The sequence below is a fragment of the Mizuhopecten yessoensis genome, unplaced genomic scaffold (assembly GCF_002113885.1).
Source record: "Mizuhopecten yessoensis strain PY_sf001 unplaced genomic scaffold, ASM211388v2 scaffold11077, whole genome shotgun sequence".
NCBI lineage: Eukaryota > Metazoa > Mollusca > Bivalvia > Pectinida > Pectinidae > Mizuhopecten > Mizuhopecten yessoensis.
Window position 1 is genome coordinate 274988 of NW_018408868.1, and position 19473 is coordinate 294460.

Below are 19473 nucleotides of genomic sequence, written 5' to 3' on the forward strand. Positions count from 1 at the left end.
TTCTTTTTTCATGGAGCACACATATGTGAAGTTTCTTAAAGAAAATGGAAGTAATCAGACGTTACGGTCCAGAAATGCATTACAATGACTTCATAACCTGGTCTTAATATTGATTTAAAGAACATGAACTCTGCCTGCTCATATGATTCTCATTTGTTAAATGTTCAGAGTACTGACCTGATATTCTACCACAGCACACTCCCTGGTCGTGATATCTGTGAAGTTCTATAAGAAAGGTTAAGTAATTATAAAATATGGTCAGGATAAAGCGTTAATGGATGCTCAACACCATATATATCTCATTCAGGGAAACAATTTACCAACTAAAGTTTGGGGCAGCAACTTCTCTGATGGAGTGTCGTCCTAAATTATGGTAAAGAAGTTATGAGTAGCAAGCACCCTCCTCATATATGCATAAACAGGAAGACATAGAAAATGATAGCGACATAGCAAACAAGCCCTGACAACATGAAAATACCCGGAACGTTCGATAAGGAAAGTAGAAAAACAAAATGAAAGTAAAAGTAATGGGAATATGGCCTAAAGAAACAGAAACGTACAAAGATGATAAAAACTAACGGCATGGTCACCATACCATACATAAAAGGGTTGTCTGAAACACAAAACACTTTCAAGAGTGTTGCGCAAACATCACATCAGCACACCCATGCCCAACTATTAGTTCACCCAAAAGAAAAATTGCCGAAGGAAGACAAGCAATTGGTGGTTTACCATTTTCTGAGTAATAACTGTAACCATACATACATCGGGGAAACTGAGAGATTTGGGAAAAGGTCTTATTTATCATCAGAAAGATGTTAAAGCCATGACCATTAAGTTTACACTAGAAATAAAAGGAAGATATCAGAGAAACAACACAATAAATCAGCCTTTACACACCACGCAACGAATAACCACTACATAGACTGGAACAGCGTCAAAGTGCTTGAAAGGGAGTACAACTGGAAACTAAGGAAGGTCAAGGAACCCACCTGGATTAGGAGGGAAGGCGAACTGATGAACAAAGGCGCGGGGGACAAAAGCTGAGTCATCAAAATGACCCCATTCTAACATCCACTTAGAGATGGAATTGTAAAAACTTTACCCGTCTCTCTGACTGTATGCAGTATAAGAGAAAATGTCTCGGTACTATTCTGACAGTTGAATTTAATGACTCGACATATTGTAGCTAAGTGATCGAGTTATTTTCAGTGGTTTAGAGACATACCACTTCTAACTTAAGAGCAGTGAAGGGAGAAACAGACGTGACAGGACATTCCTGTGGGACTAAGTCAAGTGACCGTGGCTAGCTGTACACTAAACGAGGTGGTGCAGACTGTTCGGGATACCTCTAGTGCATCCGTACCTACAATCGTTATTAGTGCTGTATACTGAGTGATAGGTACACACCACTATATCTCAATTAATGCATTCTCTAACATAAATGTGGCCGTTCTCTTTGTAGTGATGTCACCCTGGTAAAATACTAGCCGCTTCCTAACGACTCGGCTAGGAAGAATTTCTTTTTAACTCATTCGGTAGATCGTAAGACTAGTAAGCCAGAGGTCCCGGGTTCGACTCCTTGTGGTGGCAATGAAAAAATAATGGCCTCTGTTACATTGACGCCTACGTAGGGACCCGGGAGATATGACAAAAATAATTGGCGATACCTGCAAAGGAATCACTATGACCCCTGGAAAACCCGAAACGGGTTCTTTCCTGGAGGGGGAGTATGTCACCCTGGTAAATACTAGCCGCTTCCTACCGACTCGGCTAGGAAGAATTTCTCCTTAGCCCATTCGGTAGAGCGTAAGACTAGTAAACCAGAGGTCCCGGGTTCGACTCCTAGCGGAGGCATTGAAAAAAGAATGACCTCTGTTACAGAGATATTACAAGTGTGTGTATCATCGATACAAGGCTGATTGCAAGTAAAGGCGTGTGTAGAAAGTTTCATGAATGCTAAAGCATATGACAGGAGTATTGCAGGGAAACCATGCGACCTCCATCAAAATCTGAGATAGCTTATGGCCATGTTGATTTGCAAATTTGATTCGAAATCGGACTTAAGCGGGTTAATGATGCATAGTCGTCTGCAGCGATGTTTCGTTCGATTGATGACAAGCAAAGTGAAGAATCGAAGGCGAATACTAACTCCGCCCACCTCTCAGCTGATTGGCTCCGTATACATGGCGTGATAACAATGTGTGGGAAGGCGATTAGTAAGTGATTCAACCGCAATTTTATTTGATTTTGATTGGTTAGCCATGACAGGAAAATAGTTCTGAGACATAAGCGCGGTAAAAAGAAGTTGTTCCCCCAGTTGGGTTTAAGTTTACTAATCTTTACCCAAAGGGATTGGTAGAGTCTAGTATTTCTTATTCATGCTTTGATTCGGTATGTAAGAGATAAGGGTGTAAGTGACTGCTCAATATACTGTTTCAGAAGTGCAAACAACCCAACGTCTTGTGCAATATTAACTGATCACGGTAAAATACCCTCAGTAAAAGTACAAGCAGGACCGTTCCCACAGTTCCCTTCAGCCAAATAATGATGTTTATACATGATGTATATGACTGGATTCTAGGTAACGGTAACAGCCAGACCTAATGTATCCATTTTTTCTTTTGTATTGACGAAAAGAACAAATATTTGATTGAAATAAACGCAATAGGATTTGGAATATTTAGTTTAACTAGTTTAAACATTATTTTATTTTCAATTTTTGTACATTAAACAAAATTTAAAACAAAGAATAAAGAGGATCTGGAAACAAGAGCTTATCCTAATTCCTTTCCTCTATTGGACATCACGGCACAGTATACATGGACATTACGGCACAGTATACTTGGACGTTACGGCACAGTATACATGGACATCACGGCACAACATACATGGACATTACGGCACAGTATACATTGACATCACGGCACAGTATACATGGACAGCACGGCACAGTATACATGGACATCACGACACAGTATACATGGACATTACGGCACAGTGTACATGGACATCACGGCACAGTATACACGGACATCACGGCACAGTATACATGGACATTTGTACATATTAATGATGACAGATGGACAAAACGGCGACGATATATGGATCATGTAATGATTTTAAAGAATATGGACATCACGGCACAGTATACATGGACAGCACGGCACAGTATACATGGACAGCACGGCACAGTATACATGGACAGCACGGCACAGTATACATGGACAGCACGGCACAGTATACATGGACATTACGCCACAGTATACATGTACATCACGGCACAGTATACATGGACATTTGTACATATTAATGATGACAGATGGACAAAACGGCGACGAGATATGGGACATCACGGCACAATATACATGGACATTACGGCACAGTATACTTGGACGTTACGGCACAGTATACATGGACATCACTGCACAGTATACATGGACATTACGGAACAGTATACATGGACATCACGGCACAGGATACATGGACATTACGGCACAGTATGCATGGACATCACGGCACAGTATACATGTACATTACGGCACAGTATACATGGACATTACGGTACAGTATACATGGACATTACGGCACAGTGTACATGGACATCACGGCACAGTATACACGGACATCACGGCACAGTATACATGGACAGCACGGCACAGTATACATGGACAGCACGGCACAGTATACATGGACATTACGCCACAGTATACATGTACATCACGGCACAGTATACATGGACATTTGTACATATTAATGATGACAGATGGACAAAACGGCGACGATATATGGATCATGTAATGATTTTAAAGAATATGGACATCACGGCACAGTATACATGGAGATCACGTTACAGTATACATTGACATCACGGCACAGTATACATGGACATTACGGAACAGTATACATGGACATCACGGCACAGGAGACATGGACATCACGGCACAGTATACATGTACATTACGGCACAGTATACATGGACATCCCGGCACAGTATACATGGACATCACGGCACAGTAGACATGGACATCACGGCACAGTATACATGGAGATCACGTTACAGTATACATTGACATCACGGCACAGTATACATGGACATAACGGCACAGTATACATGGACATCACGGCAAAGTATAAATGGACATTACGGCACAGTATACATGGACAACACGGCACAGTATACATGGACAGTACGGCACAGTATACATTGACATCACGGCACAGTATACATGGACATAACGGCACAGTATACATGGACATTACGGCACATTATACATGGACATCACGGCACAGTATATATGGACATCACGGCACAATATACATGGACAGTACGGCACAGTATACATTGACATCACGGCACAGTATACATGGACAGCACGGCACAGTATACATGGACAGCACGGCACAGTATACATGGACATCACGGCAAAGTATAAATGGACATTACGGCACAGTATACATGGACATTACGCCACAGTATACATGTACATCACGGCACAGTATACATGGACATAACGGCACAGTATACATGGACATCACGGCACAGTATACATGGACATTTGTACATATTAATGATGACAGATGGACAAAACGGCGACGAGATATGGATCATGTAATGATTTTAAAGAATACATATAGCACACCGGCTGTAAGCTATTTACTGTTACATTTGTTGAATAGAAGTAAAGGAGATAAAAAAAAATAACAAAACTGAACTTAACTTATAACTTTGTGTAACCTCGGTGGTGTAAAAACAAATGCCTATTACTAAAGCAAACAATATCTAATCAAATATTTTGCTGTTGATGATAAAGTCGTGTACGGCAAGAAATATTTCAGAATTTTCCCTTTCATTTAATACATGATCTCCCCAAAAGTAAATCTACATTATTTTGTATGTCATATTTTAAAATGGTATTTGATAAAAACTGCTGTCTACTTTGAGTGTATTCGTTACATGTGAATACAAAATGATAATTGTCTTCTATGGTAAACCCACAAGAACAACGTGATGAGTCTATAAGGTTTTAGGGTAAAGGGTACCACTGTATCCGTTATAATCACGAAAAAGTGGAACTATTCACCTTAATTAACGGACACTTTCACTAGCTTGACATGGTGAGGACTGGAGTTTTCTCTCATGTGTTTTGTTATTGCTTTTTAGAAAGGCTACGGTAAGCGTGAGCCGTGTAACAGGTTAACGTTCACCAAGTCTGATTGAACTTTTGATCCTAATAGAAGCGTATAGCTTGCTCGCCGCTATAAATAGGTTTGGCCTTCACCCTCAGTCCTTGCCTCCTAGTGCACATTCCGTCCCTCCCCCTAATTAACTTCCCTTAATTAACGCCTCCCTCGTCTCTCCTGTTCCACACTCCGTCCCCCCTTATCTCCGATATGCACTCTGGGTTGCATTGGTGATACACCCTATCAGAAAAGTATCTACATTTAATTTACTTTTGACTCATAGTTTTATCCTTGTTGATTTTCAATGGTTTTGATGATAAAATTCAGAAATACTAGATTTAATATCAGCAAGTTATCGCTAAGATCCCTAGACCGGAACTTTTTAACATCTGCTCCTAATTTTTAAATATTATCGCCAAGATTTTATTAAAACAGCATCCGAGATATTTTAGCTATAGGAACCACATGTTGGTTAGCTATACAACTACACCTTCATAGGAGGTTTAGAACATCAAACACACAACTGTTCTATACTCAGGTTAAACAGACGACATCGGTATACCATATATTCTATGTGTTCAGTATTAACGATGCTCAAAGTGTACACGGTTTCCGCGAACGTCGTGTTAACTCCTAATAAGTAATTATAAATTATAACTTTTGATTGGTTTAAATAGATTGGTGTAAAACGTAAACAGTTTATTTAAAGAAACGTTTTATATATAACAAAACCTCTGAGAAAAACAAAACGTCTCCCTTATACCAAACCTACTACACATTCATTTACGTCTGACGAAACGAAAACGTTTTCTTTACTAAAGATTTGTTATGTACAAACAAAGCTACAAATATATATTAAAGTTAAAAGTGATGAAGGAAACATTTTCATTTTATCAGATGTAGACAATGGTTTTGTTACAAAGGAAACATTTGCGTTTTGTCAGATGTAGATTATAGTTTTGTTATGAAGGAAATCAGATGTAGACAATAATTTTGTTATAAAGGAAACATTTTTGTTTTGTCAGATGTAGACAATAGTTTTGTTATAACGGAAACATTGTTGTTTTGTCAGATGTAGACAATAGTTTTGTTATAAAGGAAACATTTGCGTTTTGTCAAATGTAGATAATAGTTGTTCTTTTATTGCAGCACAATTATTTAAACTCTACAAGAAGGAAAACGTTTCTTTTTTAACAAAACTCGACAAAAAGAAAATAATTTCTTTTTAACATAGCTAAAGAAGTCTCTTGTAAACAAAACTGTATCCCTCCAACAAAATAAATGTCTCTTTTGAAACAAAACAAAATATCTTTGCCTGGCCAAACTTTACTACCAACGTCCATAAAAAGGAAAATCTGTCACAAGAACTCAAATGGCTTCTTCCAAAACTCAAAAGATACTGGAAAAGGGTACTGTACAATAGACAAGTAGTGACGAACATGTATGAAAAAGATCGGAAGCCCTTTTAATACGAAGACAGCCCAGTGGGCCTTATTGTTACACTGTCAGCATCCATTGTTGTTTCTAGGGTCAGTACTATGTCGTTAACGAGCTAGACACGAGGAACATGCCTTTTATCACAGCATCATTACATTCCAAGCCGTCTTGTTGCCTAGCTGACTATAGGTGTACAGACGGCGTTGTGGTTATAGACATCTTCCGCTTGATTTCAAACATTGTGTGTTTAATGGACCAGGTACAAGTACTAATTAAGGATCTAGTCATATGTGTGATATAATTAGTGTTACAGCTTAGAAGTGGTCGTCAAAGAAGCACGTATGAGCATGTAATTTATGTAATCTAAGTGCTCGCCACCTTCGTTAGTATTTATATTTAACATAATGTATCTTAACCGGAGCCACATGTGGTTCAGTAATACATCTCAGTCGTGTTCGTTTCTTAATTCTCCAATTTAACCAGTGGTGCAGAAAATAATTGCCCACGGGATTTCAGCTTCTATATCCGGTAGTGCAAATAATTGTAACCAGAGGTGCAACGTCCTAATTCTTGTCATTGTCTGGAGGGTCATTCTTTGTTGTATGGTCTCTACGTATGTCAGCCTTACTAGGTTTATCTTTTAGGTCAATTTCTGAGAAGATATATATGTGTAAAGTCCAGATAGAGCAATAAGGTCTTTGCATACACGTGTTGCCGACCATCGTATAAAATAGTTAATACTAATTACTTATTTGCTTCAAATTCATATTTCTATCACTTTATGATTGCTTTTACTTTAATTTGATTAATGCGTTGTGTGATTATTACTGTATCATATGGTTAAAGTTTGTATGTCTCAGATTGACAATGGCCTGACTCGGACTTCCGGTAGTAAATATACGATGCCGACTTCCGGTAGTAAATAAGCGAAGCTGACTTCCTGTAGTAAATATCCATAGCTAGTCGTATTTCCAAATCTTGAATCGATCAGGTGTCCTAATTAGATAAACTCTGATGTGGTTATCAATGGAAATGTCCCTTTCTAAGAGTTTTTAATCTACCTACAACAGCGAAAAGGAGTGTCGAACTCATGGCTGCTGCATATTTTAACTGCAGTATGCACGCTTATAGCTTTAGATTGTATAGTGGCATTGTGTATCTCGAAGTTTTTCCTCCATACAAAAAAGATAGGGGGAAATATATAGGTCTTTTCTTTCCTTTATCTAAACAGAACAGTATAGGGACCAGACATATCGCTATTGTATTAGAAACGTTAAACAGACTCATTACTGTATATCACTCCTGTTCGGCGACCTGTCGTAAGTCCAAACATCACGCGAAAGGTAACACGGGGATGATGTATTCAATCCTTTCAATCCTGGCGAAGAAGTTTGTTTTTAAAAAGTAATAAAAATAAGAATTAACGAACATTCATCGTTGAACAGTATATAGTACCGAGTAGTTTTACAACGGTTTCCGGAAAATCTAGGGTTGGGTTCGGAAATTATATATGACCATACTGAATGTTCGTATGTTAAATATAATTTGCCTATACATTCGTTGGTGTGTTTAGCGTTCATCCCCCAAAAAGCCGATGGTCTCGTCATTGCAAACAGATTACAACAGAAATGTAGAAGTGTCCATTTACCGCATATTGTGTAAATTTTATTCTATGCAATATTTCTGGGGCAAAATGGAAATCTAAGCGGTATGCACTGTTAGGAGAACACACCTTCATGTAGTGAGCGTCTACAACCGGTTCAGATTTTAATATCTTCACTGCCAGTTTTCCAACAGTTTTGAGATTGCACATAGTTCATACAGCAGCCCACGTGAGCACGTGAAGATGCGTATCTTGCCATGAATTCCGTTATAGCATTATCTCAAACCCAAATCATTGACATCATTCCAACAAATATTTTGGGGGATTTTCTGGGAGTTTTTAATGGGGTTTACTCGTGATCAGAATATTATTACTTTTTAAAAATAAAATCAAAATGACACGGAAAGCTCCCTAGAATTTAGTGTTATAACTTATTTCAATAATTCAGGAACTAATGTATGTATTGATCCTTGTGAAATTAAACTCGGAAAATTTCCTAAAATTGTATACAAAACAGCAACCCCTCTGATTGTCGGTCAAATAGAGCCGACAGATTTTAAATATCATAAGAGAGGTACAACAATGTGTGCATACTTCCGCATAACAATGGGGCATGTTAATAAATAACTTCTCGTATTTACCAATTATCTAGACTTTGGCAGCCAATCAGAGAAGAGGAACTTTTAAACATCCTCGCTTGATTATTTAGTTTCACCAGGGGTTGGTCAGAATCTGTGGATATTACAGATGCGTACCTGTTTTATGTTAAATATTTGAGAATTGGATATGTGCGCCGTATTGAATGAAAATGAAATTAAATAGCTCGTTACAATGAACGTTAGAACCTCCGTAAGAAAATTTCCTATCACACTCACCGACTACCGACAGATTCGGTAAAAATCTTTGGGACATGTTGCGGTAAAAACATGGAAAGCAGTGTAGCATTTTCCATAAATACGATATGTCAGCAAATTAAATGTGTAAGTTTTCAAATAAAGAAATATAAAGTCCTGTTTAAGTTTGGGTTGGTAACATTTCAGTCGCACGGTCAAATCCACTTACGGACATGAAACAAACGGTTATCTACTGATATATGGACAGGTTTAGACCACAGCGTATCTTATAAACTAATGCCATGTTCCATGTATAGATGTAGAGGTTTAGAATACACAGACACTTGACAGTACAGTACAATTATTTAATTATTTTTGAATTACGTTTTTTTAATTATTTTAAACACTAAATTCCAACATCGAAACACAAATACTACCTACACCACTTCTACACATAGGAATATCTTGGTCCCGAAACAGAATATAGGGATTCTGAAGTGTATCAAATTCAAGAAGATAGACATCTCATTTTCTTCAGCTAATGTTATAGCGTCAAGAAAGCATGAATCCATCTCAATATCGAATATATATTTATTGCCGTAGGCTTCCCTACCCTACCCTTTAAAGGAGGCGTCAGTACCTTGTATTCGGTTTAAATAGGACCTATTGCATTATCTAGGTTCCTCACTTGACCAGAGTTCATTTAGGCACGGTAGTCCAGTGGTAGGACGCCGGGCTCATGACCAAAGGGTTGTGGGTTCGAGTCACGGCACGGTACTGTGTTGTATCTTTGAGCAAGATACTTTACTCCGCTTGTTCCAGTCTACTCAGCTGTAAATGAGTACGTGGTTGGGCAGTGCTAGAATTGTAGAATGCTAGCTGTGAGCGCCGAAATGGCAGCACTGGCTGTATGCTCCCCTTGGATTTGAGAAAGATATTAGCTAGTTGCAAAGGCCCTATAACCACGGATAATAATTTGTGAACCTCTTTGAGACGACCTACGAACTAGGTTGTGATAAAGCGGTATATAAGAACCTCGAATTATTGTTAATTATTATTATTACTTTATGGCGAGCATCGATAAAACATTTCAAAGCACGGCATCGACATTTTTATGTCCGCCAGACTTTATCTCTGAAATATTGCATTTACAACTAGAACAATTTGGTTTGTCTGCATAAACATGGTCTCAAAATTACGTTATTATATATTTTTTCAAATGTTGCGAAAGTACAAAAAACCAGTGACAATGATGTTCGAAAATATGCTAAAATGAAATCTTTTTCAGAAAGCAACTTCACACAAGAAGGAGTTGCGTCATTCATATCCCAGAAGATTGGGCATTTTATAAATGAATGATGGGCAAACTGAGATATTTATTTAATGTGTTTTATGTTAATTTGTTGATGCTGATTTTAAACAAAGAGTAGCAACTCCAGTACAAAGTTTTGCAACAAAATACACACCTCGCATTACACGTCTCCAGTGTTCGGTTAAGGAGCACAATGCCACAAAGTTCAGACAAGTCACGTTATTGAGGGACAGGGATAGTACACACACCGAGAGGTGGGAAGTAGAGGAAGGTGTAAATTAACATGACGTAACACGCGCGTTCCTAGTACAGTGTAGGAACAGTGACAATCGGAATGACGGGACTGGAGCGCACGACATGGCCACCTTGTAAAACATCTGAAGCAATGAGCAAAGAGACATGGACCGCTTTCGTATATTGTGTTCATAACGGTTCGACAACAGCTAACGGTTGTTCGTTAACGAAATAAGAATGGAACTAGTGATTTCAGGTTGTTGTTTTTTCTGACGAAGCTTGGCAAAGATTTTCAAGGCCTGCATTAACATTTGCAGGTTCGTCAGATTTAGCCCTGACATATTACTTTTGAAAATAGACGTCAAGCATGTATTCCGTATACTAACACTTTGAATTCAAATCAAACTTCACGATGCAAACCTACCAGATTCAAGCGGAAACATGAAAGAAGAAACATGTTCTGCCAATGCATTAAGGATGAGACAACAAAAGAGCATGGTGCACTTGAATGGCATATGGCAAAGACAGCTTCAGCTTAGGTGACATTTGGAATGTTGAAACTTACAGGACAAGGCTATTACTGAAGGCAATACATAACATGCAGCTAATCCAATCAAACTGCACATTTAAAAGAAATGAACAACGTCGAAAAAGGATGTGCTGTGTGGAAGACTTGTCAGCCTTTAGCTAGAACCTGTGCTGTCATCATGTTGTCATCATGTTGTATGGCTAGTACACAGCTCGGGTGTCTACCATCCTCGATACACCAGGAGCTATGCTCACTTATCCCTGGAATATGTCATGACGAAAATGGAAGACACAAAGTAAGCTATTTGACTGGTTAAGATGGTAAGAATGACCAATGGGGGGGGGGGGCATAACAGTTATATTATATTGCAAAAAGCAAGCATTTATACACAAAAGATTCAAAAAGTCTGTATAATCAAAGATAAAAATTACAAAAATAGAAAGTAAGAAGAAACAGATTATCTTAATGTTACCAACATCTTAGTGGCAGATCTAGAGAATGATAGGAGGACTGAGGAGGTTTCCAAATGTCCTGGGGAGAGGAAGGGCAGGGTTTATCTCAAATGAGAAAAAAAATCATAGTTTTTAAAAACTGGCAGGTTGAGAGAGTTTAAGCTTTGAAAACACCTCTGAATCTGCCACTGAATATCATCATTTAAAATACTGGTTTATGTATGTATGTGGCTTTCATCAAGCCTGGATGCACCCAACATCAGTAGTTAGACTTCTCTCTCTGATGAAAGGAATGTCAAATATATAGGAAATTGCAAAGAGCTTTTCTTCAACATGTTATCTTATATTACTTTCATAGACAGATAGCTATATAGCTAGCTGTATATACCGTTCCAGCCGATGTATAATGTGACCGTCAGATTTAGATTTAACCAATCCTAGGGTCAGCTGGTACAGCAGGAATATTACAATGTAACAAACAACTAATGAACATGTGCTTTTGTTGCCGATCTATTTTTAATTAAGTTTGAATATATTTTAAATATGGAAATTAAATACTGCACTTAAATCAGTTTTTGTGTCCACTCATTATCATCATCCAACCAAATTCATGCTTTAGTACATGTATACGCTTGTTCTTATTGTCCAACCAAATTTATGCGTTAGTCTGTATCAAATCTCACAGACTACAAATGGAATTTGATAAAGCCAATTACAAGGCATATCTGTTAGAACTGTTGAGAATTTCATTTTGATCACAATACACAAACACATAAAGCCAATATAATTTAACATGGAGTTTCTTTATTTCAGCTGTACCTAACTTAGGTAAACAAAACAAAAACCTTTACAATATCTGTTCCAATAATGCGTCAATCAAAACTACATATTCCAGCTTGTCTGGAGTAATATGAAAATAAAACAGGAGCTGTTGGAGAACAGAAAAGCTTTTCGAAGAATATGAGAACTAGAAAAACTGTAATGAAAATAAGTTACTAAATTAATTTACTACAGTCATGATAATGAGTTTCAACAGGTCATGATGGGAAGGAACGGACATAGGTAACATTATGCGACAGCTCCTCTTCCCCCACCCCTCCAAATAAAATGGCGGGCCTTTAAAAAATAATTGTATACCAGCAATTAAACAAGAAAAGCAAAGGTCTGATTGAACACGGTACTCCAACTGACAAAATAAATTACCTACCCCAGTAACCATGGTTAGTATACTCTAACATAGCACACATACAGTTCAGGCACTCGGCTTAGTGAAGAAACTAATAAGCTTTTCAATTCAAAAATAAAAGACCTAAAACAGAAAATAAAAGTATGAGAGCTATATTTCCTCAGTGTAAACATGATAAATGCAAGAGTAGGCTTAGTACCATATGTATGGGGATTTACAATACGTTCATTCTTCATTCATCCAGTTCTATAAAGGTGAGGGTTTTCACATTTATCCGTTAACTTGCATATCCATATACATCTATGTAACCGTTAACATACACATTCGACTAATAAAACAAGCTTTTAGACCACAGACAATCCCTCTCAACTTCTTTCTGTCTCCCTCGTCAATTGCACCACAATTTTCCGTTGACGTAGCACTACAGTTTTAAGCACTTATTCCAAGAATCCATTGTTTTTTATGGTCATTGAACACTGTATCCTCTACATCCGCTGGTCACCTCACTTCTGCTGAATGTCCATCGGTCATTTCATATATAACTACTGTGCGTCCACCTTATAATTGCTGTAAGTTCTATGGTCATCTCACTTCAGCTGTACATCCAGAATTGTCAAACTTCTGCTCTACGTCCGTCGGTCATCTCACTTTTTTAACAACATATTTCTGAAGTCTGCATTGCTCATTTTCGTGGCACTCTGAGCACTGTCCCCATTACTGTCTGTTTCGTTAGCACTGTTTTGATTGGCAGAAGTCTTCACTGGTCCACCACTCACAGGAGCTTTCTTTATTGACCTTGGTAACAACATCAGCTGTGTCCTTGCCTTACCTCGTCTGTGAAATAACCAAAACGGGTTTATTTGTTAATTCTTTGCTTTTCATCAGAGGAATTATGGGAAACCTGTCTAACCCAAAAATCAACGTTTCCATTTGGAATAAACTAGTTTTCATATTACATGGGTTCAATTTACACAGAAATGTGAAAATATGGACATAATAAATGACATGTGATGTACTCACTTACAGTTATACAGATTCAATTATATATAATCAAATAGAAATGTTAAGAGTGGACCCAGGTTCAAGAGTGGGACATAATAAAAGACCTCATAAGGTCTCATTTTTAAAAAATACAAATTACACAGGTTCTTACAACCCTGACAAGCAAAGAGTTGGACCTATTTTAAGATTTTGTTTACAAAAGTTTCCACATTTTACAGAAGTAAGTTAAGACAATGAAGCATAGTTTATATGTCAGCAATTCTTCAATCATTTCACTGACTTCAAAGATATTTAATGAAATATATGTACAACGTACGTCTCCGTCTCCTTTTTGCCAGAGCCGAGGGTGGGAGTGTAGACGGGGTCCTCCCGCTCATTGAGTGGAGTTTTTCGGCCCGGAGGATTGCTGATGCTGACAGAGATGGTGTGATCCCCCATCAGCATTCCATCAGCCTTCAGCACAGCCTGTTTGGCATCTTGCTGTGAACAGATATAATTGTGACATCAGAACCAGTATCCAGTCATATCAAGCTCCTTTAATGTAATATGTTTAGTTTTAAAATTCAAACTTAAATCAAAACTGTTTTTAATTTGTGCATACATTTTTAATATTTTCCTGTACATTATGTGAGGGTGACTAATAAATTGATTAATATGTATTGATAAGTATTTTGTTTTCAGTTTAAAAAAATTTTGCAAAAACATTCTAATTCAAATCTAATTTACTTGTCTCATAACCCACATAAAGCTTGATACAACTGAGTCCTGGTATTTAGAAGTCTTTTTTTTAACAAATTTGACCCCTATGACCTTAAAAAAAGAGGACATATGATAACACTTTATCTTGGGTACCTTCATGTCAAATAGGACCCTATAGGGCCTTCTGGAACTTTTGAAGAAGATTTTAAACCTTTTTACTCGTATTAGCTTATGTTGACATTGGACCCCAACAGATGCTGAAAGCTGGCCTCTGACCTTAAGGTTGCTTCAAATTTTTAACGCATTTTACATGTGACCTTGAAATTAGTTCGGGGTCATTTATATGATAAACTTTTATAGCAATTCATCCAAGGTACCTACTTGCCGAATATCATTGTTCTAGGGCTTACCATAAACTCACACGCACTTTGTGCCAGGTGAGCTTAAAATACACATTACATGCAAAGTTTCATAATTAATTTCTTAGCAACATTTCAAATTTAAAAATCATAAATGAAACTGTTTTCATGCTCAAGCCTGGATATTGTGCTCAAGACTAATTTCTTCTTTCAGTTATGAATCAATCTTAAAAATTCATAATTTTTTAAATTATTAACTGTATACTGTTTTCAATGTTTACATTTCTACTTTTGCATTGTTTTACATAATTTAAGTGAGTTACAAGAAAGCTGGTTTAAGGTGGCTCCACACTTTCCTAATTAACCAGCGAAATTCGTTGAAACTTTCATATAATGGTTATGCAACTATGTAGAGTTGATTTTATGAAAATCTAAACACTCCGATAGTTAGGGGACTTTTTTGGAAAAAATACCAAAAAATTGAATTTTCATCAATTTTAATATTTTCCGGGTTTTTTTTGGGTGTGACATTGTTCGGAACAATAACAACAATAATAAAATGAAAAGAAGCATTTCTAATTAACCCTACAAATATTTTATTTATCGCAAAATATGTAACACATGTTACACAAAGTGTTTTTTATTGAATTTGAACGGATAAAAGTGATTATCTACAAGCTAAAAGCCAACAGGACACAAAGATCTATACATATAGAATGGGAAATTGAACAAAATATACACAATGGCTTTATAATTAATTTATTTTACATTTTACAATCACTTCGATCCGGGTAAGAGTTATCTTCCTTGAAAAAAATCGGAACTTTTTGCAGAGGGGTGACATTTACACAATGACAGTTGTCCCTGTTTACATATAACAAAAATGATGGAAATAAATCAAAAATATGATATCAAAATTATCAATTTATTGTTCTTTAATGGAACCAAATTACCCTCAGTCATGTACACTTTGGACATCATTCCACAGTCCGCTAACTCACGGTATGTTTATAATTACATGTCAGGTACATATGTGACCAGAGGCTATCGCATGGTATGCCGTTCTCACGTGCACTCACACATGCATTTTATAGGTATCTTGATATTTTACAAAACATTATTTTCACAGAGTAAGTAGACTACATTTGTAAACACGATTTAATCGACAGAGCGAAACTTCCTCAACAGCGAAAATCGTAACGACCTCGAGCTTATGAACTCGTGTTGCACATGTGAGGTCGGTACGTCCGCATTCCATGCGTTTCCTATATGACCTTCTTGAGGTCGTTTGGTCTCATGTCACTATCTTCCCGTGAGTCTGTTTATGTCTATGAATTTGAAAGCTTTATTCCTGAAATACGTGTGATTATACATTTCCCGGTAAAATCTCGATATCGGGTGTTGACATATCATCGGCACGCACGTGTACTATTGTTTACCAGGGGCCTGTTCGTGTATGCGGAGCAACCGGTTTGACCGTTTATAAATGTAACAATTTCGGGTATAAATCCTGGCGGACCTGCAAATGTATATGCAGGCCTTGCAAGGCTTTCTCACGGCTCGCCTGAAAGCAGCATCAGATTACTAGGTCCGACCTTATTTAATAAACGAACAACAGTGGTCCGATCAGTTTGACCGTTTAAACGAAAACGGCCAAGGTGTAACTATAATTTGCACGACGACATTGAATGCCCGATACGCAATACGGAAATGACGACACGGTGTACATGCACATTTTGATCAAGATAATTGAGTCCGAGCTGTACTTTTTCCGGAAGTACGTCACGAAAATGGACGCTGATGACGATGTGTGGAGCCACCTTAAGCACAGATTCAATGATTGAGCATGAAAATGACTTCATAAATATGGGGCACAGGTTTAGTTGACCCATACCGCATCCACATATTCCACATATGCCAGTCCCTTCGGTGCCCCACTCTTGTAGGTGACGAGTCTCACATCTTTTATCTGGCCATGCTGCAACAAAAAGATCACAACTACAGTTGGACTACAGATAATTAACTTCATTTGAAATGAGATTCATTAATTTGGTATGAATACTATAATGCTAAGTTCGTTTTCAATTCAAACAGAAACAGTAAACTTCTTTTTGCGAGCTTTCGAAAATATCTGTTTCCTTTTTCAAGCAAAGGGTGCAAAAGTCCATTCCTTACACATGGTTCTCTACACCTAGACAAGCAGATAGACAGATGAACAGACAGACAGACAGACGGACAGATGAACGGATGGACAGACAGACAGACAGACAGATGGATAGACAGACAGGTGGACAGACAGACAGACAGATAGACAGACAGACGGACAAACAGGTGGACAGACAGACGGACAGATAGACAGACAGACAGATGGACAGACAGACAGATGGACAGATGACCTGGATGGCGTACCCCTTCCCCCTTCACTTTGTTACAGTGCAGGGGAGGGAATGGAGGGATAAACTGTTATTGTAATTAATAAGATTTATGCAAAGTTAATATTAAAGTTAAATATGAAGGTAAATATAAGGTTTAAAATAAGTTTCATTTCATTATGACTAATCTCTTAACCCTTTCACCCCTATGTAACTTTAGTAGACTCTACCATGCATTGATATGGATGAGTCCATTATGGTCTACAGTGTTGAAAGGGTTAAATGTAAACAAATTAAAGATCACATTTATCACATCACCGAGAATGTCTTCAATGAGATGTCACAGAGTTGTAATATCATGTCCATTGTAGTATGCTATCAAACTGAGGTGAACATTGTTTTACAGTGTCTACACATGTGTATTTGTTTTGTAATTCATTTCTGTAAGATTTATTTTTATTTACTACATGTAAATGGTATTATATCAAGAAGTTAGTGACAATGATCAATGATAACATTTTATATAACTTTAAATCTGTCTTCCTCTAAATTCTGAAGAGACATACTAGGCAAGTATTGGTACTGGTCTGTACAAAGTTAAAACACTTTTATAATTGTTATCAATTAAAATGAAGATGAAAAAGAAATATTTCTTCAGACTGAAGTACTCAATTCAAAGCTAAAAGCAAAGTAATGATATCTTACATCGAAGTTCAAGTCATCATAAGTGCTTAAATCGTGTTACAAGAGTGCAGTGACGTTACAAGTGTTGTGTACACTACGCTAACAGGACACAATTACGGACTCTCTACCATATCATTACTCTGATGAAGGAACAATACCCGGTATTACAAGTTTACTCATTCCAATGATGTCACACTTTCTGTGGAATACGTGACAACAATGTTTTAAAACCTGGTTTATAAATAGACAGAAAGTTTCCAGAACAAAGATGGCATTGTAGGATGTCACGTACACAGGGTGTGTTACTACTTTAGGGAGGTCATGTGGTGTGAACTTAGCCTGCGGATGCCAACATGTACAGCTATGCTGCTACTTGTTGGTTTTGTGGTGATAATAACTCAAGGCAATCATTAAGAATAAATAGCAGTGGTAATCAAGTTTTTATTCCTAGCTTCTACTGAAAAACCACATTCAAAACATATTTCTTTATTTTTTTAAAACACAACTAGAACACTGACAGGTCAGTAAGGGCCCCGTCTTGTGACAATATATCCCCCAAAATCATCAAGAAGCAATCTGCCCATATAGCTGAGCTTGACGTTTGACATTTGGACTTCAAAAAGAATCGCAAGGAAGCAAAATATACATTTTACATGTACTATGATCATGATGTGAGTCTTGTTTCCTTCCACCTCCATATTTGCTGGGCTAACAGAAATGTAAATACCAGTGCAGTACTCATTTGTTAGCTTTGATTTGTTTTATTTCACCTTATATACCTCCTCCATCAAGAGCCAGGGTCAAAGTCAGAGATCCACTTTGTCTCTGACCTTTGGACCCAAATGACCTTGACCATTAACCCAGTGACCCTGATATTTGGTCAGTTGACTTATTCTTTAAAGGGGCATCACGCTGAAGTAACTAATTTTTGTGTCTTTTTTTCAAATACTACATAAACATATCAAGTGAGACTCCTTATGGAAAATAACAATCGGATTTGGCTGAAATAGATCGATTCATAAAAATGATTAAATCTAAGATAATCATCGGTATTTCTACCTGTCTGACCAACGTTTTGTTCAGGGATTTCCCTCTACCAGCACATGCGCATTGCACACCATTTCTTTGTAAACAAAATGACTGGCCGTGTGAAGTAAGCCAAAGAAAAGTGTTGTACCGTGTCATCTACGAAGCGAAAAGTTGCCAAATGGTGAAAAGATAGCGCAAGGAGTACGTTACGGAATCATTATTACAGGTGGGAAGTTTTCAAAGGAGAAAATAACTGCCCTAGCAGTTAGTATGGTGCATGTATTCTTCCGGATAGCCGGTTAAGCTGAAATGGAATCGACAGAAATGCTAGCGCTGTTTATGTTATGAATAAATATCTAAAACTATTAACCTCGCTAGTATCTTTGTCTGAGTTTGAACACAGATGAGCTTAGTTTAATATGTCAATGGGCATGTATCGGAGAGAGTTTACTTTGTGTTTCTATAATTTTACAGTGGTTTATGCGAAAGGAAGGGATAAGTGACTGGTTAGTTTGATTTTGTCATGAGGCCCTCCAAGGGTTAACTGTTGTGATAGCC

At 37.5% G+C, this 19473-nt stretch overlaps 1 protein-coding gene across 1 annotated transcript in view; it reads right to left on the reverse strand.

The window, feature by feature from the left end:
- Positions 1–12366: 12366 nt before the first annotated feature.
- LOC110465428 (squamous cell carcinoma antigen recognized by T-cells 3-like) overlaps positions 12367–19473 on the reverse strand; it is a 49553-nt gene continuing 42446 nt past the window's right edge. Inside the window, exons 21-23 of the mRNA XM_021521230.1 lie at positions 16725–16808; positions 14089–14252; positions 12367–13604 (exon numbers count right to left, since the gene is read on the reverse strand). Of these exons, the coding sequence (XP_021376905.1) occupies positions 13415–13604; positions 14089–14252; positions 16725–16808 (438 nt within the window). The 3' untranslated portion in view covers positions 12367–13414. The remainder of the gene's footprint in view (positions 13605–14088; positions 14253–16724; positions 16809–19473) is intronic.